The sequence below is a fragment of the Urocampus carinirostris genome, chromosome 18, assembly GCF_059441175.1.
Source record: "Urocampus carinirostris isolate Australia breed hairy pipefish chromosome 18, RoL_Ucar_1.0, whole genome shotgun sequence".
Taxonomy (NCBI): Eukaryota; Metazoa; Chordata; class Actinopteri; order Syngnathiformes; family Syngnathidae; genus Urocampus; species Urocampus carinirostris.
Genome location: NC_142366.1, coordinates 9,424,530 through 9,450,212, shown reverse-complemented (window position 1 = coordinate 9,450,212; position 25,683 = coordinate 9,424,530). Strand labels below are relative to the sequence as shown.

General features: G+C 40.0%; 1 protein-coding gene across 1 annotated transcript in view; it reads right to left on the bottom strand.

Annotated features, from left to right (window-relative positions):
• Positions 1–25,683, bottom strand: part of gli3 (GLI family zinc finger 3) — a 148,443-nt gene that overhangs the window by 62,192 nt on the left and 60,568 nt on the right. The window contains exon 4 of the mRNA XM_088322278.1: positions 9,179–9,284. Coding sequence (XP_088178404.1) covers positions 9,179–9,284 — 106 coding nt within the window. The remainder of the gene's footprint in view (positions 1–9,178; positions 9,285–25,683) is intronic.

The following is a 25,683-nucleotide window of genomic DNA, read 5'->3' as shown; positions in this document are numbered from 1 at the left end:
TTCGAATAAATCTCCAGGAGCCACTCTTTTTCTTTCTTCCTTTCATTCTCTCTTTTGTTTTCTTCTCTTTTTCCCATTTTTTTATAACCTTTTTCTTTCTCAGAGATACATTTCTAACTTTTTTTTTTTCTTTCTCTCTCTCACTCTCTTTATTCAGTCGTTCTCTCTACGTAATTCTCTTTGTCATTCTTCCTACCTTTCTTTATCTCTTTCTATGTTCTTCTCCCTCTTTCTTTCTTTCTTTCTTTCTTTCTTTCTTTCTTTCATTTTCTTACACTCTCCATCTCTTTATTCTCTTTATTCTCTTTTTTTCCTTCTTTCTTTCCTTCTTTCTTTCTTTCTTTCTTTCTTTCTTTTTCTTACACTCTCAATCTCTTTATTCTCTTTTTTCCTTCTTTTGCGTTCACTCTGTTTTTCTCACTTTATATTTGTCTCTCCTTTCTTTGCCTATCCCTCTTTTTTCTCTTTGTGTTTGTCTTTCTCTCTTGCACTCTTCTCTCTTTGTTTTTCTCTCTCTCGGAAATTCTCTCTCTCTCTTTATTCAGTCTTTCCATCTCCCTCATTCTGACTTTCTTCTTTCCCCTCTTTCTTTAATTCTTTCTCTGTCTTTCTTTCTCTGACCCCTCTTCTCCTTTTCTCTCTATCGTTTGTCTCTTTCCTACTTTTTCCTTTTCTATTTTCTCCCTCTCTATATTTATGTCTTTCTTCAGCATTTTTCCTTTCTTATTTTCTCCCTTTCTATTTTTCTCTTCTCTTTCTATGTCTCTCTGTTTCTCTTTCGCCCTGTCTATTTTTTCTTTCTCTCCCTCTGTCTCTTTCTCTTTTTCTGACCTTTTCTTTCTGTTTTTCTCTATATCTCCTTGTTTCTGTCTCTTTATTCTCTCTTTCTGTCTTCCCTTATTTCTTCCTATCTCTCACACCCTTTCTATTGCTCTCTCTCTCTCTCTCTCTCTCTCTCTCTCTCTCTCTCTCTCTCTCTCTCTCTCTCTCTCTCTCTTCTTTTCATTATTTCTCTCTCTTTTCATTCTTTCTCTCTAATCTACTAGTTCCCCGTGAAAGTGCTATTTCTAGCATGTGGCCCCTGAGCTCAAATGAGTTTGACAGCCCTACTTTAAGTCACCTTCTGACTTTTTGAGTCTCTTTTCCAGCTCTTTGAGCCAAATCTGAAATCTTGCTGCTGCGGAAAAACGCAAAGAAAAAGGACAAAAGTCAGGAGTGCCTTTTCGACTTCATTGTTTTGCAGGATGCAAGCTAGCAAGCTAGCGAGCGGTGTCGGTCCCATCTGATTTTTTTTCTTTCTTTTTGCATTTGAGATAAGAGCTGCAGCGCTCTTTATGCTAAGCGCCACGCCGCAGCATGCGTGACAGCACTTTATGGAAATTACAAATAAAAATATAAATAAAATTTAAAAAGCGCCTCGAGAAAGTTGACGGAAAACTTGAGAAAAAAAAACGCATTTTGTTTGCGTCTCGACGGCTTTACGGATGCACATTAGCATAGCTTAGCGTTAGCGCTGGTGACTCAGACGCTATCCACCACACGCCGGCTTATCGGGACGCCGTTTTTACGAGCGTCCTTAAATTGGCACAGTGTGTATTTTTTGTGCCTTCCGTGCCTCATTGATTAAAAAACATTGTTGATTAGATAACATCAGTGTGTGTGTTTGTGTGTGTGTGTGTGTGTGTGAATGGGTAAAGTGTAAAGTGCATTGTAAAGCGCTTTAGGTGTAAAGCGCTTAATAAATGCAGTTCAATTACTGTTTATCAATAGGAAACAAGAGTACATGAACTATTATACAACATTCATTTATAAAATATAGGTCAAGATGATTGATTGTCGGCCATCTTGCTGCTACGGGTGCAACCAAAAACCTGGTGAAAGGCTGGGCAAAAAAAGGTAGAGAGTACAATGGGACCTCGCTACTTTGCGCTTCGACGTTCGCGGATTCAGAGCTTCGCGGGCCTAAAAAAAAAAAATAATAAATTAAAATAATTAAAAAATAAATAAATAAATAAATAAGGATTTTTGAAGGGGCGTCGCTACTTCGTGGTTCCATGTTCGCGGGTTCAGAGCTTCGCAGGTCTAAAAAATAATAATAACAGAATAAAATAATTAAGTTAATAAGTATTTGCCCGTTGTACTTAAGCATTTTTGAAGGGGCGTCGCTACTTCGCAGATTTTCACTTTTTGCGGGTGGTTTTGGTCCCCATTAACCGAGGTCCCAGTGTAATTGTGAATTTTTGTTTGCGATTTTGCTTGTGCGTTTAGGAGTGTATTAATTAGCCCCTTCTAGTTGTGAAAAATATTTATTCATTTGAAAATAACAAAGATTGATTTAACTAAGAAGCATAAACACATGAACTGTTATACAAAGGTGCTTTTTTTAAACATACTCTTTTGTGGGGAAATGTGTGTACAATAAAAAAGGAGAATACATTGTTACAGTTTGATCTTTCCTCTTTTTTTTTCCTTTTCTTTTTTCTCCTCTTAATTTTCTCTAATATTTGTGTATTTCTTTTTTTCTCTTTTTTCTTTCTTTTTTCTTTTTTGTATTTTTCCTTTTTTGTGTCATTTGCTCTTTTATTTATTTCCTTTTTTCCCTTTGTATTTCTTTTTTTTCAATTTTTTTAATTTCTTTTCCCATTTTTTCCCTCTGTTTTCTTTCCTCGAAAGAATCCTAGGCAAAAAACGTCCTCGTAGTTAGTATTCTTCCTTGTGCTTTGTAGCACTTAGTCTTAGTTGTACAACACAATGCAGCTACATCTAGTGGTCAAATATGACACACTGTTCCTTTAAAGGGAAAAAAGGGAATCAAAATGGTGCGTTTTGGTCCCTTTGCGTCTCTGTAGTTTATATTCTTTCTTGTGCTTTTAGTAGCTTTTTTGGCCGCCCGACACAATAGACCGACATGTAGTGGTCAAATATTAAACACTGTCTCTTTAACGTACCAAAATAAAATCTAAAAAAGTTCCCAGATGGAATCTTTTTGCATTTCTCATATATTTTTGTGAGGTTGAATGTTATTTTTTTTACAATTTTCTCTTTTGTCAGTCTGAGAAAAGGCTTAAAAAAATAATCGGATTTTAATGATCTTGGGTTTAATGGACTCATTTGGAATCATGAGCTCTTAAATCCACATCCACTTAAAAGGAAGCTCAGTCAATCACGAGTCTTTCTTGCTGCTGCCTAGTAAGTGGGGGGCCCCAGGAGGGGGGCCCCAGGGCAGAGCACAGCTAATATTTGCTATTGTGTCCAGCGGTCGCTAGGTGACACTACAGAAGTATTGGCCAGGGAAAGTGTGGCCCTTGGTCGCTTCCGCAGGGAGGGGGGTCATGGAAGATGGCGCTATAAAACATCCGGCGGCACCTCCTCAATTTTTTAGTATTCACTCCAGGAAACTTCAAAGGGACAGTGTGTAATATATGACCACTAGGTATCACTGTATTGTGTAGTGCAATCAAAAACGAGTGTAAAAAAGAACAAGGAAGAAAGAATACAAACTACGGAGACTCAAAGTGACCATAAAGCCCCATTTTTCATTTTTGTTTTATCACCCAGCCTTTTGCAGAGAAAAAAGAGGGGGAATTGACAGAAACTCAGTAAGTAAGAGGGAAAAAAAGAAAAAAGTGAGAAAATAAAAAAAGAAAGAAAAATAAAAGACAAAAGAAAGACAAGGGAAGAAAAAGGAAAAAAAGAAAAGAAAAAAACATGGAAAGAAAAATGGAAAATATTTTTTTAAGAAAAAAGTAACAAAAAACAAAAAGAAGAAAGAAAAGAAAGAAGTTGGGGGGTAAGAAAAACGCAAGACAATGAAAACATTGAAAAAAAGGAAAAAAATGGAAATAAGAAAAGAATAAAGAAAACAAAAAAGAAAAATAGGGAAAAGAAAAAAGTAGAAGAAATAAGTGAAGAAGAAAATAATACAAAGGGGAAAGGAAAAGGAAATAATGGACAAAAAACAACAAAAGGAAAAGAGCAAGAAAGAATAGGAAAGGGAGAAAAAAGGGCAAAAATGTCAGAAAATAAATGAAAAACAGAAAAAAAAGAAAGACAACAACAGGGGTAAACGAGGACAAAGGAGTAAAAAAGAGCAAATAAGAAAAAGACAGGTTTTTGTTTTGTGGGGCTACCTAGTGCAAGCTCCCTATAGACGAGCCTCATGTTATGACTAAATTACGATTTTTTCTACCTATAAATATTAAAAAAAAAACTACAAAACTACATGATACTTGTACTTTATTTGTATTTATAATTCAAATCAATATTGCCAATGAATGGAGGTTTTCTCCCACTAGGAGGCGCTAAATGACATACTTTAAATGTAAAATGATTCCAAATAAATGAAAGTAAGCTGCAAGCTGTTTTTAGGGAAAACATTTTTTCTTAACCTTTGTTTAGTCATTGGGACGCCATTGTTTTAAGTCCTAAAAACATTGAAAATTACATTCAAAATTAAAAAAATTTTGTGTTAGTAATCGAGTGTTATACAATAGAAGAGCAAAAGCTTTCTGAGCCTCGGGCGCGAAAACTCAACAGCGACTTATTGACAGATTCATAAAGTCACCGATTAGCTTGCGCGCGTAATTGAAGCAAGTAAGGAAATCCGCAAAACAAAGGACGACGGCAGCATTGTGATTTCCACTTCTCGTTAGAAGGCAAATGAAGTGTCAGGGCGCTAATACGGAGCATATTTCATTTTACGAGCTTTTAATTCAATTCCGCCCGCTTCATAACGCCGAGGGCCGCGCCTCGCTAGCTCGCTCGCTAACTAGCTCGCTAGCTCGTCCCCCGCCGGCCGCCATAAATAAACATGTTTCAATTAGCGCTAATAAGACGGGACGGCGACCATGACAAAACAAGTGCGCCGCTTTTGAAAAAAGGTGGGGAAAAAAACGGAGGAGGTGCGGCTTAGGGACGGCAGATTGATGTGGTCGCCGCAGGGTCGGACCCAAGTGTAATTACAGCATATAATGAGCGGCTGCATGGCCAAATTCGCAATAAGAACCCAATAAGAGCGCTTGTGTACTAAGCAACTTAATAAGCATCAATTCTTCTGGCGCGAGCGAAAACTTGTTTAAAACAATGGAGGGTTTTTCTCACGAACGTCCCACAATGCATTGCTTTAACCGCATATCCAAAAATGGCAAACTATAAATTCTGAACTACAACCTGCTATTTTTGTATGGATTTGAAACACTGATGCTATCATTAGCTTATTTTCCTTTTTGTTTTTTGCCACGCGGATGGTTTCCTCATCCGGCGCCTAACAGCTGGCCTATATATGGTGCGGACCAGAGAATCCCACTGTTTGGTTTAAAAGAATAAATCGCAATTTCTGCCAAGTGCTCTGAATGTCAAAGTGAAGATATCAATGAAGCGCAGGCAAACAGCTATAGTAACTACGCCTCTCGTCAGTAGCCGCATGCCTTGTCATCTTAATAGTGACGCGCAACAATGGTTGAATTCAGAAGCCCATACAATTACATCAGCCTGTAAACATGCTCAGCAATGTGACTGATCTTAAGCTCTCCCAGTCATTGCACACATGACAATGGAATGGAGAGGACACCAAATATTGCTACTTATATAATAAAAATAAATTGAAGGTAAATCTAAAAGAAAAAAAACTCCTGCCATGATACCTTTTAGCCACGTTTAAAAAAACTGTACGTATATAAGAAAAATATTTCAAAAATTAAGATCATAAAAAATAAAAATGCTTGAAAAATCAACTTGAAAAATATTGAGAAAAATTGAAAAACGATTCTAAAAGGAATGGGAACAAAATCTACAAAAAATATGACATAAAGAATCCCTTAAAATGAAAATCAGATCGAGAAAATGAAAAGAACGATACCCTAAATAGAATAAAATACATGTAGAACTGAGGGGAATCCCTGAAAATGAAAAGATGATTTTAAAACTATTAAATAATAAATCTAAAAATAAATTTATTTTTTTTAGAATTTCTAAAAAAAAAAGTGTGTGTGTGGGGGAATAAATTACAGAAGTAAAGACTCTTTAAAAATCTAAAGATTAATACCAAATCAAAATTGAAAAAATACATTTTTTTTCAAATCTACTAAAAAAAAATCCTTTAAAAAAAAAAAAATCCCTAAAAGGGAAAGATTTAACGTGAAAACGTTGAATAATAAATCTAAAAATTTTGGGGGGGAATCAGAAAACGAATCAAAAATAATGGACCAAACAACCTTAAAAATTAAAATATCTAACCCAAAAATAAAATAAAAATAATACATCTAAAAATAAAAACATTTCTAAACATTTGGTTAATTCTTCAAAAAAGGATTTAAAAAAACACAGATGAATATAAATAATCAAAAAATAAATGTAAAAAAAAAACAAAATAACAATGATAATAATTATAATAATGAAATCTAAAAAAAATTGCTGTATGAATCTTAAAAAAATGGCCAAAAAATTTGCCTGAAAATCAAAAATTATTTTTTAAATCTCTAAACAACAAAACAAAGAACCGACCCTATAATTCTGTACTACAACCTTCAAGTTGTTTCTACATTTTAAACACTGCAGCTGACAATACAATGTGTCTTATTCATTAAAAGAAAAAAAAGAAGAAAAACTTTTTGGGAGCGACGCGGATGGTAACCCCCTGTCCGGCGCCTACCAGCTGGCTCAGAACTGGTGCGGACCACGGGAACCTTTTTGTTTAATTGATCAAATTTGTATGTATGCTGACACTAGTCACATCCGAAGGATAATTATCAATGATTGTCGGGTTGGGGGTTATCGGACTGACCACAACCGAATATGAAGTCATAGTTTTCGGCCCTATGGGAAAAATATAACCGAAAATGAGTCACCCAATCCCGGTTTACCAGACACCAAACTCGCTGTACGTCACAAAGTCCATGCTACCGTGAAAAGTGTATTGTAGCACAATTTGCAGCCAGCGTGAAAGTTTGTGTCCGGTTGTGTTCCCCGTCGGCACGACAAGCGCAGCGCTTAGCGAGCACCTGACTCGGAACAAGGAAAGCAGAAAAGTCCTTGAACGCATCGCAGATAAGCGCCGACAACTTGTCGCGCCTAATTGGATTCCCGCCGGACGCTGACGGCTAAGCAGACGTCCCGAACGTTAGCGGCGCGTTTGCTAACCCGCTCGGTTATCTGGCGCCAGCCGGACGCAAAATGAGATTTGCCGTTTTGTTTGCGCCGACGCGGGGCATCCGTCAGGGGCCCCCGCCCCCCCGACGGGCCCCCATCAAAAATTCATTACGGCAGGCGGGCAGATAGCGCCGCTGCCGTAATGATGAAGAATATGAAACATAATGCAGAGCAAGTGGCTGCTCCTTTCCATTTGTTGCTTCCTCCGGGTTCGACAAGTTCCGCCGAGGCGCCGGAATGCAAATCACACCTTCTGAAAAACCCAAGAGCCGGGGGAGGGGGGGTCACGATTTACTACTGCGCAATGAGCCTTGCCCACAAAATCAAACACTTGTTTTTATTCTAATTTTATTCAGGGTTCGTACACCTTTTTCATGGCCATTAGCCTTACGGCATTAGCTCAGAATTAGCTGGGATCAAGAGATTGCAGGTTCGATTCCCGGCTCCTCCGTTTTATATGTCGAAGTGTCCTTGGGCAAGACCCTGAATCCCTAATGCCCCCAATAAGCAGGTCGGCGCCCTGCATTGCTGCATGGCCGCTATTGGTGTGTGAGTGTGTGTGAGTGTGTGTGTGAATGGGTAAGTGTGAAGCACATTGTAAAGCGCTTTGGTTGGTCTTCATTGACTTGAAATGCTATATAAATGCAGACCATTTACCATTTACCACTGCCATATTAAAGCACTTTAAAAGCACTTTCAAGGCCCATCTATCTATCTACCCTGGTCATATCCCTCAAGAGGGGTGACCGACAGCAAGACAAACACATACACAGAAAAAAAAAAAAAAAAAAAAAAAAAAAAGTTAAGAACCTCGGCACCCAAGTTGGTCATGCTTTCGTCCCTCCAGATGAAACGGGACACAAGAAAGCGGCCATGTCACTCGGGTCAGGGTGACACAACCCACTCTTCTGTTCAACAGCAGGGCCCGACAGCTTTCACTGGTTTACCCCTGCCGCATCATACAGAACGCGTCCAATCATCCTACTATATTTTAACAATACAATACCTCTCTCTTTTGAAAGATAACACAATGAAATAAACACTACAAGTGCTACTAACATTGAGTACAATGGGTTGGAACACACAGAAATAGATTTTTTTCTTTTGCAAACATATGCCTGCAGATGAGTGGAGCATGGGCATCTTAGCTGAGAAATGGGTGAGACAATAGTTTGAAGCCTTACCTGACTTTCCAAATATGATCAGAATCTAAAAGACGTAACATTGTATTTTACACATTTTCCAAGGTATCTCTAAAGTGGCAGAAAACCAGTTTACAATAAAACTTTAGCAAATTTGTATTTTACTTTGGCCACATGTTTAGACATTGTGAAAGAGTTTTAAATGTTTGACTTTTCTTTCCCGAAGTCTGTATGTGAATGTTGTTATTTGGAGTTTTTAAAAAAAACTGCCAAAATAAATGTTAGTTTTCCATTACTATTTGAATGGATTCTTCTGTATTGTTTCCCCTTAAGAGTTAGAGCTTGGCTAGCAATGTTTTAAAAACGAACAATTTTTATGACGTGTGATACTCATTATTTTGGAAACAAATTGCTTTTCTTAAGTATCACACGCTGTTGCCTGTCAATGCTAAGATCCGACTCATCTCTGAAGAGCAGGATGACGTTTTACATCCAAAAACAACAGCGACTAGATGAGGAGGGTAGTGTATCAGAGTCAGATTAGAAGGCTTCTCCTGCAAATCCCCTACCCAGAAAACGCCCTGGAGAGGGAAAGACTTGGTCAGGCTGTACTTGCCCAAAGAAACACCACAGGAAGTGAAAGTAGGTCTCATCTTCAAAAAGGTAGGAGACTTCTGCTTTAAGTGATGGAATGTACTCTCAGCTTTAGTAGGCCCAACCTAGTACTCTGATTTACCCTTATCTTATTGCCCGTGCACTGCTAAAACTTATTTTGTATTTCTTTTTTACTTATTTCAAAATTATTTTAAACCAGTGCAACAATGAAGGCATCAATAAGGAGAACAAAGGAAAAAGAGAGAATTGTTAGTATGAAAATAAAGTTTACATACACATGAAGGGGCGGCACAGGCGAGGGCTCATAGATGTAGCGTCCCTGGGCGTGCCTGTCGTCAATGGGCACCGGTGGATGGAAGGCTGGGAAAAACTGGGGGGCCGCTGAAAAGAAGAAAGGGAAAAAATACCATTAATACTGTATGTAAGTGTCATTCTTATTATTTTACCTAAAAAAAACTCAAAATTTATCAGTAGTATAATTCGAATGACTGAAACTTTATTTCGAACATGAGAAAACAAAAGTAAAACAAAACAAGTCAAAAAACAAAAACATCCATCCATCTATTGTCTTCCACTTATCCGGGGTCGGGGGCAGCAGCCTCAAAAGGGAAGCTCAGACTAACCCCAACCACTTCCTCAAGCTCATCCGACGGGATCCCGAGGCGTTTCCAGGCCAGCCTAGAGACATAGTCTCTCCAGCGTGTCCTGAGTTGCCTCCGGGGCCTCCTGCCGGTGGGGCATTCCCGGAACACCTCCCGAGGGAGGCGTCCAGGAGGCATCCTTATCAGATGCCCGAGCCACCTCAACTTGCTCCTCTCAGTGCGGAGGATGACTGAGCTTCTCACCTTATGTCTAAGGGAGAGCCCAGACACCCTGCGAAGGAAACTCATTTCAGCCACTTGTGTTCTTTCGGTCATAACCCAAAGTTCATGACCATAAGTGAGGGTAGGAACATAGATCGACCGGTAGATAGGGAGTTAGATTACAATTTTTTTTTCTTTTTCCAGTTCAGTATATACTAACTATCATGAAGTACAACGGGGAAATACTTATTAACTTATTTTGTTCGACAAAGCTATTTAAAATTTGAGTGCCGAAAAAAATGAAACAAAGCAAATCAAGTAAAAATAGTGCATATGATTTTTCTCATTTGTTTTTTTATAAAAATAAAACTATGGTCAGAAAAATCTCAAATCCAGTAAAAAAACACATTTTTGATCCACTAACAGATATTTATTCAATTTTTTTTCCAGAAAAACAACATTAAAATATAGTGAAACCTGGAAAACAGGTAAAAAATGATAAAACCCTAAATTACGGGTGACCAAAAATGTTAAAAAATCTTAAGTAATAAGAAGCTCCCCGACTTACGACCATTCGACTTACATTTTACGGGTGATACGAACATTTTTGGGGGGATATCGAAAAATATCTGGACATTGCTGTAAGTTAGATTTTGAATTGTGAGCACCTTTTCCTGAGTAGGGGACAGTACTGTAGTGCTTCTTTCTGCCGCGTGGCACTGTGACAGGTTACCAAGCATCCACCCCGAAGAAAAAATCCGGCTTCTACTTCCTAGTTCGTGTGTAATGATAACAACGTGTACTGTATCTCTAGCGCACTAAGAACTTTTACGTTTTTATTGTTTGATATCTCGTGCATCCATTCAATATGTTTGGTGCAAAGTGTAAAGAAGAGGCGAGTCATTTCTTTTGAAATGAAAGTGGAATAAGAAAGCTTGATGTGGTTGAGAAAATGGTCATAACGCTTTTTTTCTGCCACTTTTTACCACAGAGGTGGACCTCTTGAAGCGCATCTTCCAAAAGTAAGTTAAATTTAACTTTTTTTTATATTTTTAGAACATTTTATCTTATTAAATGTTTATTTTTCAGTGCAAAACAATACAATAACCCCTAAACATACCAAATATTGCACTGAAGCAACTTACGAACAAACTCGACTTATTAACGATGGTTTGGAACTTATCTCGTTTATAAGTAGGGCAGCGTCTTGTCATGATTACTGATTCGGGGCACCTGCGGCTGCCCCGTTGGTGCCAACAGCCACGAGACCAGATTGGCTGTTGGGCTCTTTTTAAACTCCTGTCTTCCGAAAGGAAGCCGTCAGACCGTCTGCGAACCTACGCTCTCAGCTAGACAAGCATTTGTACTCTCTGCCATTATCCTGCCCTGTTCTCCTGCCTGATACCTGTTGCTGACCTTTTTCTGAACCCCTTTCTGCTTTTGCTCCTCCGTCCCGGCCATCGACCTGTTTTGCCCTGTTTCCTGCCTGATACCTGTTTCCGACGTCTTTTCTGGGCCCGTTTCTGTTTAGCTCCCCCGTACCGGCCATCGACCAGTTTTCTCGCCGTCAACGACGACCCTCGCTCGACACGAAAGCGCCACTTCCGTGTTCTTGCCGTCGGCTACCCGTGACCGATGATCATCGGATAATGGCTAAAAGCACTGCTCTCCTTCTCAATAAAAACTGAGTAAAACAAACGCTATTGGGTCCTGTCTCCGTTCCTGGCTTGTGACACGTCTGTACTATAATTTGGTTTAAGGAAATTATGAAATGATCTGCATTTTATATAGCGCTTTTCAAGTCACTGACTTCCCATAGCGCTTTACAATGTGCTCCACATTTCCCAATAGCGGCCTTGCAGCCATGTAAGGCGCTAACCTGCTTATTGGGGGTATTAGGGGTTCAGTGTCTTACCCAAGGACACTTCGACATGTAACACGGACGAGCCGGGATTCGAACTGGGATCCCTTGATCCCAAGACGAGCGCTCTACCTCCTGAGCTACTGCCGCCCCTAAATTACATGAGATTGGAGCCAGGAAATAATTTTTAATGGACGGTGTGTCTTGAAATTTTTAACAAAGACAAAAAAAAATCTGCCTTCGCTTAGGAAAGGTTAAAGAAAACTGTTTTGTACTATACTAAAGTTTTCAATGTGGAATAGAAACGTTTTAAGCGCTTAAAATCGTTGTGCTGCGTTAATCGGAACGATAAACTAACTGGCGGAGTCTGGCTTGTGTGCAAAGTTGTGAAAGGTTGCCACTTCGTCGTAAAACACACAAACGCGAACGCGACTTTGTTAACACGCAAGCGTGACTTCAAGGTTGACAACATTGACTTAAACCGTGTCCCTGAAGGCTACGCTTGTGTCAACATCTGCAGGCCTTCAGCGTTCTCCTGCCAACTTTCTTTCTATTTGAACGAACGGAATTAGCGCGGACATAATTAGCATTTGGGAGCGAGGTAGGAGGAAACATCTGGCAGGTGGCCACGAGCTCTGCAACAAACCACGCTTTATGTGGAGCGACCAGGAGAAGAAGGAGGAGCAAAGATGGCCGCTTAGACCGCGGTTACCTCATCGCTGCTGGATTTCGCCAGGAAGCCACAAAATAAAACAAAAGAAAATTGGATTTGACCGCAGTGCTTTCTTTTTCTTTGTGTTTTATTTCTTTTTGTTTTATTTTGTATTTTACATATTTTTGTGGGTTCATTTGACACAATTGATTTATTATTGAATTTGTCCACACCCTGTTTTTTACTGTTTACATTTTATTTTATTTTTTATTTCAAATTTCTATTTATTTTGTGTCTTCGTTTGACATATTTTCAACTTCATTATCTTATTCATTCCCCCTTTTTTACTTTTTAAATTAAATTTATTTTTTTTATTTTATGTATTTATAGTTTAATTGTTTTATTTTTTCAATTTTATTGTTTTTTTTGTGTATTCATTTAACACAATTTTAGCTTGACTTGTTTTATTTGTTAATTTATTAATTTCACTCTCCTTGAATTAAATTTTTTAATTCTTATGTCTAATCAAGGGCAGCACGGCGGCGCAGTGGTTAGCGCTTGTGCGGCACAGTTCATGTCATGGGAACCTGTCGTGGGTTCAAATCCAGCTCCAGACTTCCTGTGCGGAATTTGTATGTTCTCCCCGTGCTTGCGTGGGGGCACTGCGGTTTCCTCCCACGTTCCAAAAACATGCATTTCAGGTGAATTGGCCGGTCCAAAATTGTCCCTAGGTGTGAATGAGCAAATGAGTTGTCTGTCTCTGTGTGCCCTGCGATTGGATGGCAACCAGTTCAGGGTGTCCCCTGCCCACTGCCCGGAGATGGCTGGGATGGGCTCCAGCCCCCCCGCGACCCTAATGAGGATAAGCGGTACGGCTAATGAGGTGAGGATGAGATGAGGTATTTATAGTTTAATTGTTTCATTTTTTCAATTTTATTGTTTTTTTGTGTATTCATTTAACACAATTTTAGCTTGACTTGTTTTATTTGTTAATTTATTAATTTCACTCTCCTTGAATTAAATTTTTTAATTCTTATGTCTAATCAAGGGCAGCACGGCGGCGCAGTGGTTAGCGCGGCACAGTTCTGAGGTCGTGGGAACCTCCTGCGTGGGTTCAAATCCGGGTCCCGGCCTTACTGTGCGGAGTTTGTATGTTCTCCCCGTGCTTGCGTGGGTTTACTCCGGGCACTCCGGTTTCCTCCCACATTCCAAAGACATGCATTTCAGGTGAATCGGCCGGTCCAAATTGTCCCTAGGTGTGACTGAGCGAGTGAGTTGTCTGTCCCCGTGTGCCCTGCGACTGGCTGGCAACCAGTTCAGGGTGTCCCCTGCCCAATGCCCGATGATTGCTGGGACGGGCTCCAGCACCCCCGCGACCCTACTGAGGATAAGCGGTGCAGCTGATGAGATGATGAGATGTCTAATCAATGTATTTGAATTGCTTTAGAAATTCAAATTATTTTTTCTTATTATTTTATTTTTTATAACTTTTATTTTTTTAATTTTTTAGCATGGTATTTTTAGTTTTTGTTTTGTTTATTCATGTGTAGTTATCTTTAATTGTTTCATGTATTTATTTGACATATTTTCTTTGTTTTTCAACGTATCTAATCGATTAAAATCTAAACTCATATGAAATTTACACAGTTGTACTTTAGGCTTCTGTGAGTGTTTTTTAGCTAGGTTTTGTGCCAGGGAACCCCTCAATAAATACACTCTTTGGCACTATTTAGTGGCTCCATGGTGCTTTTTCAACAAACCACAGCCCCAACAACCTCGCCCAAAGAGAATGCCCGACAACACCTAGCCTGGCAATGCTTGATGTAATTATTCTTTTTTTCATTCATTTATTTTAAGGATTTAATGAGATTTTTTTTTTTCAAAACACGTTTACGTTTCTGTCACTGGGGGAATGTAAACACTGAAGGAGGAGTTGGGGGCTTGTAATGGCCTCTCCATCCTGTCATCCATCTCCAAGACTTCCTGCAGGGACGCTCAAGTGTTTACACCAGAGAGAACCCAACAGATCTCTTCAACATATTCAAAGATGAGAGCATTTAAGGTCGCCGGGGGGAAGGGGGGGAAAGGGTTTGTCAAAAGCCCACATTGGCGTTTTCATCCTTACTTTTCATCATCGTCCAAACCTTTCCTCCTAATGAACCACCCTCATGTCATTTTTTTTTCTCTTTTTTTTGTTTCGTTTTGTTTAATCAACCAGTCATTAAGACACCATTACAAGTCAGCCGACTGGCTGCTCTTCATCAAAGGCAATTTTGAGCATGCCTGTTCATTTCCACACTGAGAAACAGTGTCCACAGCTAATTGCAGGCTTACTTCTTTACTGGCCACCAAAATAAGAAGAGAGACGTATTTATTTGTGTATAACATGCATTTTATTTTTTTGTTTACAGAAAAAAACCTCAAAGTTTGGGGGCACGTTATATTGAGGTTTTACGATGGTATATTACCGTAATTGTCTAATGATTGATCAGTCGAAAAATATCACCGACCACAATCGCAAAACATCGGATGCAACTGTAATTGAACCAGGGTCAGGACAGTGAGAGCATCAAATCCTAACCATTACACCACCAGTGATATGCAGTAGCTGAGGTATGAAAAGGCATTAGATTGTATCTCATTATAATAATAATAATAATAATAATTTCCTTTGTATTGTCATTCTTTGTAACAATGTACACAGAACGAAATGTCGATACACCTGACCTGTTGTAGCGAGCCGATGCAGCCGCAGCCAACAGAGGGCGCCGCCATTTTACCAATGTTATAAGTCTTAGGTATGACTCTATAGTATTTATATTCATGGGACCAGGGACACAATTTCAAAGAATGGAAAAAACTGAAAGATTTACATATACGCAATAAAAATGGTGTATCTTATGATGAATCACACTTTGAAAGACACAAATTGAGTTCACAATTTTGATATTGCGTTCAGAGTTAACAATGTCAATAAATCAAGCATGTCCAAAGTCCGGCCCGGAGGCCAGTTACGGCCCATGATCAAATTTTTATTGTCCTACAGCCTCAAATACAATTAAAAATATGTTGCCCGCCAGTAATGTTGACCGTAGTTTAAAATAAATTTGTACCAAAAAAACAGCTCAACATTTTATCAGATGATGGCAGAAGCCCTTTGCCCACCTTGGCTTTCTGTGATGATTTTAGCCCACCCCATTTTCAACATGGCAACTGTAAAGGAAAAAAGGAAAGTTGACTGTGAGGGCCGCCGCTTCCAGGACAAGTAGAAGTTTGTCATGATTGCTGATTCGGTGCACCTGGGAATGCCCTGTTGGCGCCAACAGCCCTGAGCGCTGATTGGTTAATAGACTCTTTTCAAACCCCCGGCTCCCAAGAGGTAGCTGTCAGACCGTCCTGCGAACCTACGCTTTTGGTAGGCAAGCACCGTACCCTCCGACAATCTCCTGCTCTGTTTTTCTTCTGCCTGTTACCTGTTGCCAACCTGTTTCTGGACCCGTTTCTGGACCCGTTTCTGCCCTGCTCTTCCGTCCCGGCCATCGACCTGTTTTTCCCTGTTTCCTGCCTGATACTTGTTGCCGACCTTTTTTCTGGACTCGATTACCGCCCTTGCTCCCCTGTCCCGGCTACCGACCAGCTTTCCTGCCACCCACGACTATCCTCGCTTGACACGGAAGTGCCACTTCCGTGTTCCTGCCATCAGCTACCTGCGTAGAAACGAACGCTCTGAAAAGGTGAAGCAACCGGAAGCTGTTATAACACCACAGCAGCGCTTTTTCACGAGAGCATGCGAGTCAAGTGAAAATGCTACAAAGGCGAGCTTCGAGGTCGCGACGCTGATCCCCAAGCATTGCTAACGTTTCACGGTGGGTGAATTTATTAAAGACTGTTTATTAATTTATTAAAGACTTATTAAAGAATGCCAGGCTGAAACCAAACTGTATTCAATGGAGTTGCATTCACCACTAGGAGGTGCTAAGTAATAAACAATGTCTCTTTAACAAGAATGTGAAAAGTACAAAGCAACTCGCTGAAAATGACATCAAGGAAATTATTTGAAAGGAAACGAGTGCAAGGAGGGCGCACAACTACGAGTGCACTCGGAGATCTCTCGTAATCCTCGGCCAAAGGCTGAGGGGAGATCAGAAGAAGGTACGCCTGAGGGGCTTTTGGGGGCCCTAAATCCGCCCTGTCTTGCTCATTGCCATTACCTTTGGGAGAGAAGATTTGGAAACTTGAACTCGACATCGGGGGTGCTGGGGGCCCGCAACCTTTGCCCTCGCACATCACGCCCTCCAATCGGACGTCGAAAAAAATGTCTGAAAATGTGTACCATTCAACACTTGATCGGTTTTTAATCAAATCTGAAGTGTTTTCTTAAAGGGACAGTGTGTATTATTCGACTACGAGATGGCACGGTATTGTGTGGCGCAACTAAAACGCGTGCTGGAAAAGCACAAGAAGGGTAGATCACAGCTACCGAGACTGAAAGTGAGCAAACTATAATTATTTCTTCTTTTTTTTTTGCCCAGCCTTTTTTTGGGTTAGAAATAGTTCAATCTTAAAAGGATAGAGTATATTATTTGGCCCCTAGATGGCGCTGCATTGTGTTGTGCATGTGAAAACCGGTGCTAAAAAACAAAAGAAAGAATTCAAACTACCGGGACTAAAGTTGAGCAGAAACGCACAATTTTTCTTCTCATTTTTATAAAAAAAAAAGAGCAAAAATGTAAAAAACCAAAACGGTGAAAAAGAAAGAAAAAAGTTAAATTAGTAAAAGGGAGAAAAAGAAATGAGAAAAGGAGAATCAAGGGAAAACATGAAAACAATGAAAAAGGAGAAAAAGAAAAAGGAAAAGTAGAAGATAATAAATAAAATAAGGAAAAAAGGAAAGAGGAAAAAGGACAAAAATAATAACGAAAAACAAAAATAAAAGAAAATCTCTCATCTCATTAGCCGTACCGCTTATCCTCATTAGGGTCGCGGGGGGGCTGGAGCCCATCCCAGCCATCTCCGGGCAGGGGGCAGGGGACACCCTGAACTGGTTGCCAGCCAATCGCAGGGCATAAAAGAAAATTAAAAAGTTAAAAATAATTAAAGCAAGAAAGAAAGAAAACAGATTTTAAAAAAGGAAAGAAAAGAAAATTGAGAAAAAAGAAAGAAAAAAAGAAGGGAAAAATGCAAAAATAATAATAAGGAAAAAAAGACATATTTGTTTTCGTGGGGGTACCCATTGCAGCAAGTTGGCCGCCAATCATTTCAGCTCTAAGTGACTCTCATGTTATGGCAAACTCTTGTTTTTTTTTTTTTTTAATGAATGACATTTTAGACTAACAAATAATACACAATATTCCTTTAAATGAGGGAAATACAATAAATAAAGATTGAATATTTAAAAAATGAATGAACCCGAATGGTCATCTCAATTTCATAAAAGATTGTCTCATCTCATCTCATCAGCCGTACCGCTTATCCTCATTAGGGTCGCGGGGGGGGGCTGGAGCCCATCCCAGCCATCTCCGGGCAGTGGGCAGGGGACACCCTGAACTGGTTGCCAGCCAATCGCAGGGCACACAGGGACAGACAACTCATTCGCTCATTCACACCTAGGGACAATTTGGACCGGCCAATTCACCTGAAATGCATGTTTTTGGAACGTGGGAGGAAACCGGAGTAAGTAACAAAAAAGGCCAAAGATTGTGCGGAAGCGCCTCTGAATTGACTTTCATGATGGCTAATTAGCACTCAATAAATCAAGGGAGGCCCTTTTTTTCTGGCTTATCCGGCGCCGGGTCTGTGAGCGGGCCTCAGCGGAGCAACAATAATTCCTTCTTTGCTGAATTTTTACAGATTGGGATGAAATTGGGGAGAGACCCACAAAAGCAAAGAGTGCTGGCCTCTCTGTCCAAATGCAACAACAGAGTTTTTCCCTTCCCATCCCAGAGATTTACACACTGGGTTTGACACCTTATTATGGGCAGTTTCAAGCAATTTTTAAAGACCTTAAAGTCAATTTCCTAATTTTTTGGTAGCACCAAAAGAAGAAAACTTTAGTTACAAGCCTTAACTCAACCCTCAACCTTATTTCGGAACTCTAAAATCGGTTTAAAACACTAATTTACATCCCAAAACCTAGCGTCTAACCCTAGCCCTAAACATAACCATTGCTCTAACCCTAGCCCAAACCCCATTTCAAATTGTAACCCTAGCTGCAAACCCTACTTTTAGTTTAGAACCCTAATATGGAGCACAAACTAGTTTGTACCTATAAACCTACACCGAACTCTAGCTGTAACAATACCTATTTAGACCCTTAATTCACTTTAATACCCAAATAAAGAGCCTAAACGTACTTTGTTACTTTGTAACTTTAGACCCAATGCTTTTTAAGAACCATAAGATAAGTTTAAAACCTTAATTTGAACATGGCAACAATCTCAAGAACTTACAAGCACTTCATCTAAAACTCAAACCCTTTTCAAACCATGCAAACACAAAATCAGAATTCAATCATTTTCAAGGATTTCAAGCAACCGTACAAACCCTACACACAGCATTTTCAAGGCTCACAAAAAAGAAAACGCAAGCAGGCGAGTGGACTCACCTCCCTCCTGACAGCTTTTATCTCCTCCACCGCTGATATGTCTCCAACGAGACGACTTGATTTAAAGCTGGAGTTAACTCGCAGCAGCCTACGTCTATTTCAGTGTTTCTTAAGCTTGTTGGAGCTACCCAACCCCAGCAGCTTCATACGTGCATCTAACTCTTGTTTTTTTCGAATTCAAGATAGGTTTTCAAAATCAAATTTCAAATCATACGTATTTGTAGGGCTATAAATTGCCATTCAAAGTGCTGTATAAAAACATTCAGGGTACAATAAGACATTAAAATCCCCTCTTTGGTCCCCTTTCAACATCTAATACACCTACACACACACTGGTTAAAATATAATAAAAACAAAAGAAATAGTAATGGAAATAAAATATAATTATGGCAAGGCACAGACTAACCATGTGAGGAAAGGGACCTGAGAAGGGGTTTACCCACTTTGATATAGATGGCAATAGATGGCCTTAGGATTTTCAGCTATTGTACCATACCCTACCAGTGTGCCCACTCCCCTAAATGAGGAAACACTGAAATATATAAATATGAATAAAAAAATTGCAGAATAAAACATAAAAATGTAAAATAGACAGGGTACAAACACCTTTTCATGGCCAAATTCAAGCACTTTTAAAGCACTTTCAGGACAATTTTTCCATTTTTCCAGGACCTTCAAAGGAAGAAAACCAGCGCAGATCAAAACACGTTTTTTTTGTTGTTGACCAAGTTGCCTGAAATAATGTCGCTATCTTGCTACTGTCCCTTTGAAGAAAAATGTTGCAGTTTGGTCACTATTAGTCACAGTAGTCTGTATTCCCTCTTGTGCATTTCAGCACTCATTTTGGTTGCTCCACACCAATGGTGCCCCCCTTTGCTCCCCAGTGTATTCCTAGTAAGAAATGTATTCAAGTATCAATTCAAACCCACCATTCCTGCTAACTTATTAACACTACTGCTACAACTATTTATTGCTCTTATTATAACATAAGCTTAATAACTTGCATCAATAAAAAGTGTTACCTCTAATCGATGATGCAGTTTTGGGGTTGGACACTGTTAAACTTTTTAGCTAGTCACAGCATTGGTATTTCTTTGTGCCTTTGCAAACTTTTTTCGTACAGTGTGAAGGTCGCAAATGCCGTTTTCATGAAGGTTTGTTTACCTTTCTGTCCACTTGTAGATGGACCGTCTTAGTCTTTTACTTGTAATCCTTTTTAAATGCCGTGATAATTTTTAAGGTGCTGGTACAAATGGCATTTTTCTTCTGTTCCACGTCCGCTTTGTCAAAACCAAAATAGGTCCAAACAAGCTATGTACAGCCCTTTTTCGGTGCAAGCTTCGTTTCCTTCTCGTTTGTTGACTTTGGGACTATGTTTACGGAGTCTGTCATGACCCTCAATGAGCTCACACGGTGGGGCATAGTGTGGTGCTTGCAAACTTGAATCGCGTTTATTGGCTTGCGTAATTATTCAAACTTGCCTCCGATTGGTCGGCGCTTTTAAAACTCGAACAGTAACAATTGTGGTTGGCCAAAACTCCATCATTCACTACAAAACCTTGAAAAGTGCTTTGCGGTTTCCCAACTACGTTCAAACTTCTGACTTCAACTTCGAACTGCCGCCCCCCCTAACGCCCCCCTACCACACCCATCTTCCTCAACGCCCCCCCAGGTCTTTCCACCGCCTCCAGGAGGGCGGTACCGCCTACTTTGGGAACCACTGCTCTATACAATACAACGACATCTAGAGAACCAAATAGCACACAATGTCTCTTTTAACTAAATACAAATTAAAATAAATCAATCAATAAAAACACTAGTTCAACGGCAACGGGACTCAAAAGCGAGACTGCACATAAGCTCGGCCACGAGACCTGCGACAGAACTCGTCTCAACCTGTGCCAGAACGTAACAATGGTGCACGAGACCCGCACGGGAACCGAGAAAGCAAGACGAGAACCTGAGAAAAGCTAAACTGGAGGCGCTCCCTCCGCAACTTTGCCGGCTAATCGCGGCTTTTCAGGCCTGGCGGCAAAACAAGGACGACGTTGTAATCCCTTTAGCTCGGCCGCCCAATAATACTGCCGGGTCGAGAAGACCCCAAGAGGGAAAAGAGTCGGGAAAACGTGAAGGGGACCTTGCGGGTGGGAGTCGTCTTCCTAGAATCGTGGCGAGTGGGGGTCCTTGTCTCCCGTGAGTGAACAAAAAAAAATGCCGCTACCTGCCTTTGAAGGCGTCACCCGAGCCAACAATGGCCTCCACTTTCTTACACTTTTCATCTGCTTTGGGGTTATGCAAAACCTTTTGTCTTGCAGAGGTCCCAAAGTGGACTCGTACTTAGTCTACAACAGCATACCTGTCAACCTCCACGTCTCCACGCCCTTACAAGCTGTCGTATTTTCCCTTTCAAAATACAAAATAATCTTACACCATATTTTTTTTAAGCATGTTTATTTATGTAGTTTAACATGTCATATTGTACATATGTTTCGTTATATCATATATATTGTTAATTAACATTTTGTTGTGAGATCCTGGGTTGCTCGACATGAATGAGGTTTATTACAAAAAAAGTTCAAAAATGAAGTAGCTTGGACGTACACTGTAGAATGAAAATATACATGCAAATATAATTAAGTAGAATAATAAATTTTCTTATTCAAATTATGAATTCATTTTCTGCATTAAATTATTGTTGGTAATATACTGATTAAAGGGATAACCACAAACCTGTCTTTTTTTCATTTTCTCCTTTTATACTTCCTTTTTTTCTTATTACAAAATAATAATTCGTAATATAATGCATCAAAGCAAGTGAGCCGTTTGAGAGCCAGCTCTTTTTAATGAGTTGAGCTGAAAAAGCCGGTTCTCTAAAAAGAGACGGACTACCTTTCACTACACAACTACCACACAAAATCCGATGGTTTTTAAGACCACATGTATTTCAAATTTACTCAATCAACCCCGCCTGTTGTTTTCAGATCAGAATGACTTACGGCGTTTTAGTTCAGGTTCGGCCATTGCGACTTGATTATTGTATCCAAATAAAATTCAAAACTATGTTGTAAAGTAGGCCTACTGCTCTGCTTTCGCTTTGTTCACATGTGAACGGAATGATGCATAATGGGAAATCCCCAGGCAGCAGACACATGCGCACAGTAGCATCAAACCATACCGAGATAGAGGCTACCGCGGCAAACTCGTTTGACTTGATTGATTTGCCGTTTCGTGATAGTCTGTGTATACCGGATGGTACCCATAATTGACAAATTTGCTTTTTCCGTACAGATTTTCTCGTACGTCGCACACGTCTTAAAATGCATAATAAACGTACTTTGTGCGGCAAAAACGTACAGGCTGACAGGTATGCAACAGGAACCTTTTTCACTGAACGAGCCATGAAAGCAAAATATTTGGATTTTTTAAATAAGAGCCACACCATATATTTCAGGGGTCGGGAAACTAGGGCTATCTTCATGAATACATCTGGTTTGTAGATCAAAATAAACAAGCACAATTGTTTACTATATTGTTACAAGCACATTTTAGCACTTGCGAACCCGAGACACTACCAACAAATTATAAGGTTTGTTTCATTTTATATTTGGCACAATCCATACAACAGTTTAGAGCATGGGTGTCAAACTCGGGAGCCACACAATAGAACAAACATCTCTCGGGGGCCTGACTAGTAGATTAGAGAGAAAGAAAGAAAAAGAGAAAGAAATAAGAGAAAGAGATGGAGAGAAAAGTAGAGAGGGTGGGACAAAGAAAGAGAGAAAGGGATAAAGGGAGAGAGAGAAAATAGAGAGAGACCATGAGAAACAAAAGAGATAAAATGAGAAATAGTGAGGGGGGAAAGAAAGAGAGAAAGAACAAAATCCAAAGAGAAATAGAAAGAGAGAAAAAAAGAAGGAGAGAAAGAGAAGGGGAAAACAAGAGAGAGAGAGAAAGACCAAAAAGAGTGAGAAAAGGAAAGAGAGCAAAAGAAGGTAAAATTTGTCTCTTTCCCGCAATTACCTTAGAGTGTTGAGGCTCTTTTTTTTAGATAATACTTTCAAAACAAGGTGCAGTAAGGTTATTTTGTAAAAATGTCACAAAATACTGCAATTGAGGATACCAACGTATTTACCTTCAGTGCAGACGGCGCTGGACAAAGGAGAAAGAGTGCACGTGCGCTGTGTAGTTTCGCCCATTCCGACCGCTCACCCAATCAAATTGCTCTACATTGTTTGCTAGAGCTTCTGGGTAAACATTTCTTGTGGGTTGAAGTTTTTCTGTGGCTTTTCATCACAAAGTGTCGCAGCGATGATTATAGATTGTTTAATGAACCTTCATATAAACAAATATTTAGTGATTTACAGCCACAGCGGGGTTTGTTGGTTTGACACATTAACTGTAAACTGTAGTTAAAATTATGTCTAATACATACCGGACCAAATCCTCTATCTATCAGTGTTGTCCAGGCTTTGCATGAAAGACAATTGGCACTATTTCTATTTTATCTCCGAGCCGTATGTACTCAGGAAAAGAGCCATATATGCCGGGCCTTAGGTTCCCGATCACTGTTATAGACATACAACCAAACGGGTCTCTTGGTGTAAACTGTTCTTTGAACATTGTCCTATGTATTTTGGACCGAACGATTGGTTTACTGTGTTGCTTCAGCTTCGCACTCATTAACATTGGAAAGTCCCCAAGAAGATTACTGTGGTTCTCATTTTTTCTCCTGGCTGGATGTACTCATGAAAAGAGCCCTACCAGTTTTATGAGCCATTCATTTCCAAACCCGTGATTTACAATCTTATGAGTTTGACACTAACAAAAGAAATAAGTGCTACAACTTGAATCATTTTGCAAGCACAAAAATAATGAACTCCACTGCAAGGTTCGATATCAATAAAAGCGAACAACAACTGTTCTATTTAAGCCAAGAAACTAGACGTTTAATCACCACAACTTGTTTCTCTTGATTTCTTTATAACACCAACCACGCCACTCTAATGGAATTCACCCTATTTGAAAGTATAATGGAGCCAGAATGGCAATAAAGGCCCACTAAAAAGTCAAACTGCGCTTCTGAATTGGATTTTAACTCCATTGGAAATTGATGGAGGGCAAAATCATCCTGTTGACTTAAAGGTACAATGTATTTTTTAGCGCCATCTTGTGCTACAAACTGAATTCATCCAAAAACAATATTAACAAATAATAGGGAAAAATACTAAACATATATAAATGTGCAGTTTTAAAAATACTTAGGTGGAAAAATCTGTATTTGTTTGACATAATATAAAGCTCACCTATAGGGAACCGGCATGATTGCTGGCGATCTTGCTGCTATGGGTACCTCCAAAAAACAAAAACCTGATGTTGCATAACAGGGGAAGGGAAAGTGCCGTATCTTGTAGTCTAAAATGTGCACTGGATTATAGGGCGCACCTTCAAAAAAATGTATTTTTTGAAAGATTTTCAGATACACGGTACATTCACTTAAAACTGTAAGAGTACTCTAAGAGCTAGAGTTTGCATTAAAAGCCTTCCAAAAACACGTATTACATAAATCTGGTTTCACTAAAGAAATTAGTAATTTTAAAAAAGGTAAATATAGATTAATTTATGAATGGTGAGCGCATTTCATTATAGTAACGTTTTCCCAATTTTATGAACATGTCTTTTCTGGACTACAAGGTGCAAAAAATGACAGAAAGTTTAAAGTGCACGCCTTATAGTGTGGAAAATACTATCTTGGTCACTTTAAGTCTCCATAGTTTTTATTTTTCATTGTGCTCTGCAGCACTCATTTTCGCTTGCAAAACACAATACAGCAGCTTTTAATGGTCAAATATTACATACTCAGCGTCTATTTAGGCAAAAAAACGTCTTTTTTGTGCTATGCATGTTTTGGCATCTCCAGAAGCTCAAGCTCTCCCCTGCTGAGCAAAGCAACGGCGCTCTTAGCTTCTCTTTTGCAGCAAAACAAAACAAGCAAAATACAAAAACATCAGCAACATGAGCGATCATCCCGCTAATAAGGCGGCCGGCGAGCAAAGCACCATTGTAACTGCAAATCTGCCTTTGAGGCCGGACTGTGTTTTGGAATAAAAAGCAAAAGAATTTGTGACGACAGATGTAAGTGAGCTGATATGCCGGCCGAGTCGAGCTGAAATTCCGCTTCTTCCACTTCCCTGGAAATTTGTCTTTAATCTGCTCATTGTCAGTGAGTCCTTTTGACTTGAAGACACTTGAAAGAAGCAGAGGCTTGGTCCCCCCTTTGCCCCCCTTCGCCTCATCGTCTTCAGGAAGACGCGTGGCGGCCGAGGGCCGATGTGGCCCCGCTGCTAATCAGCTGTAAAAAGGGGATGATGTGATTACGCCGAGGCCGCCGGGACTTCTTGATGAAAGGCGGATTGCAACCGTCCCTTTGGCCCGCCTGCGGCGCGCTCCCGGCCAGCTAGCGCTTTCAGCTAGCACTTCTTTTGCAAACATTTGCAACAGACGTTCGTGTCTTTGCTCGTCACCTCTTCTGAGGGTCACTTCAGCTTTTAGAAGCCCAAAAACGAGCGAGAACAGGCCCGATTGACCCACAACGGCTCACGTCTTGTCAGGTTCTCAGAAGGTCAGAGAAGAAAGGCTAACCCTGCCTCCAAATACACTTGAAGATAAATGGAAATGTCTTGTAATGACTCGCCAGCCTCAGCCGAGCCGTTGTTGTGCCGATCACGTTGCCGGCATTGACAGCCGGCGAACTCGCTTCGGCGCTCAGCCGCGTTTTCATATCAAGACCCGTCCACCGACCGACCAACCGACGGACTGACGTAACACAGCTCAGTGACCGATGAGATCTGCTGGTCGCAGCA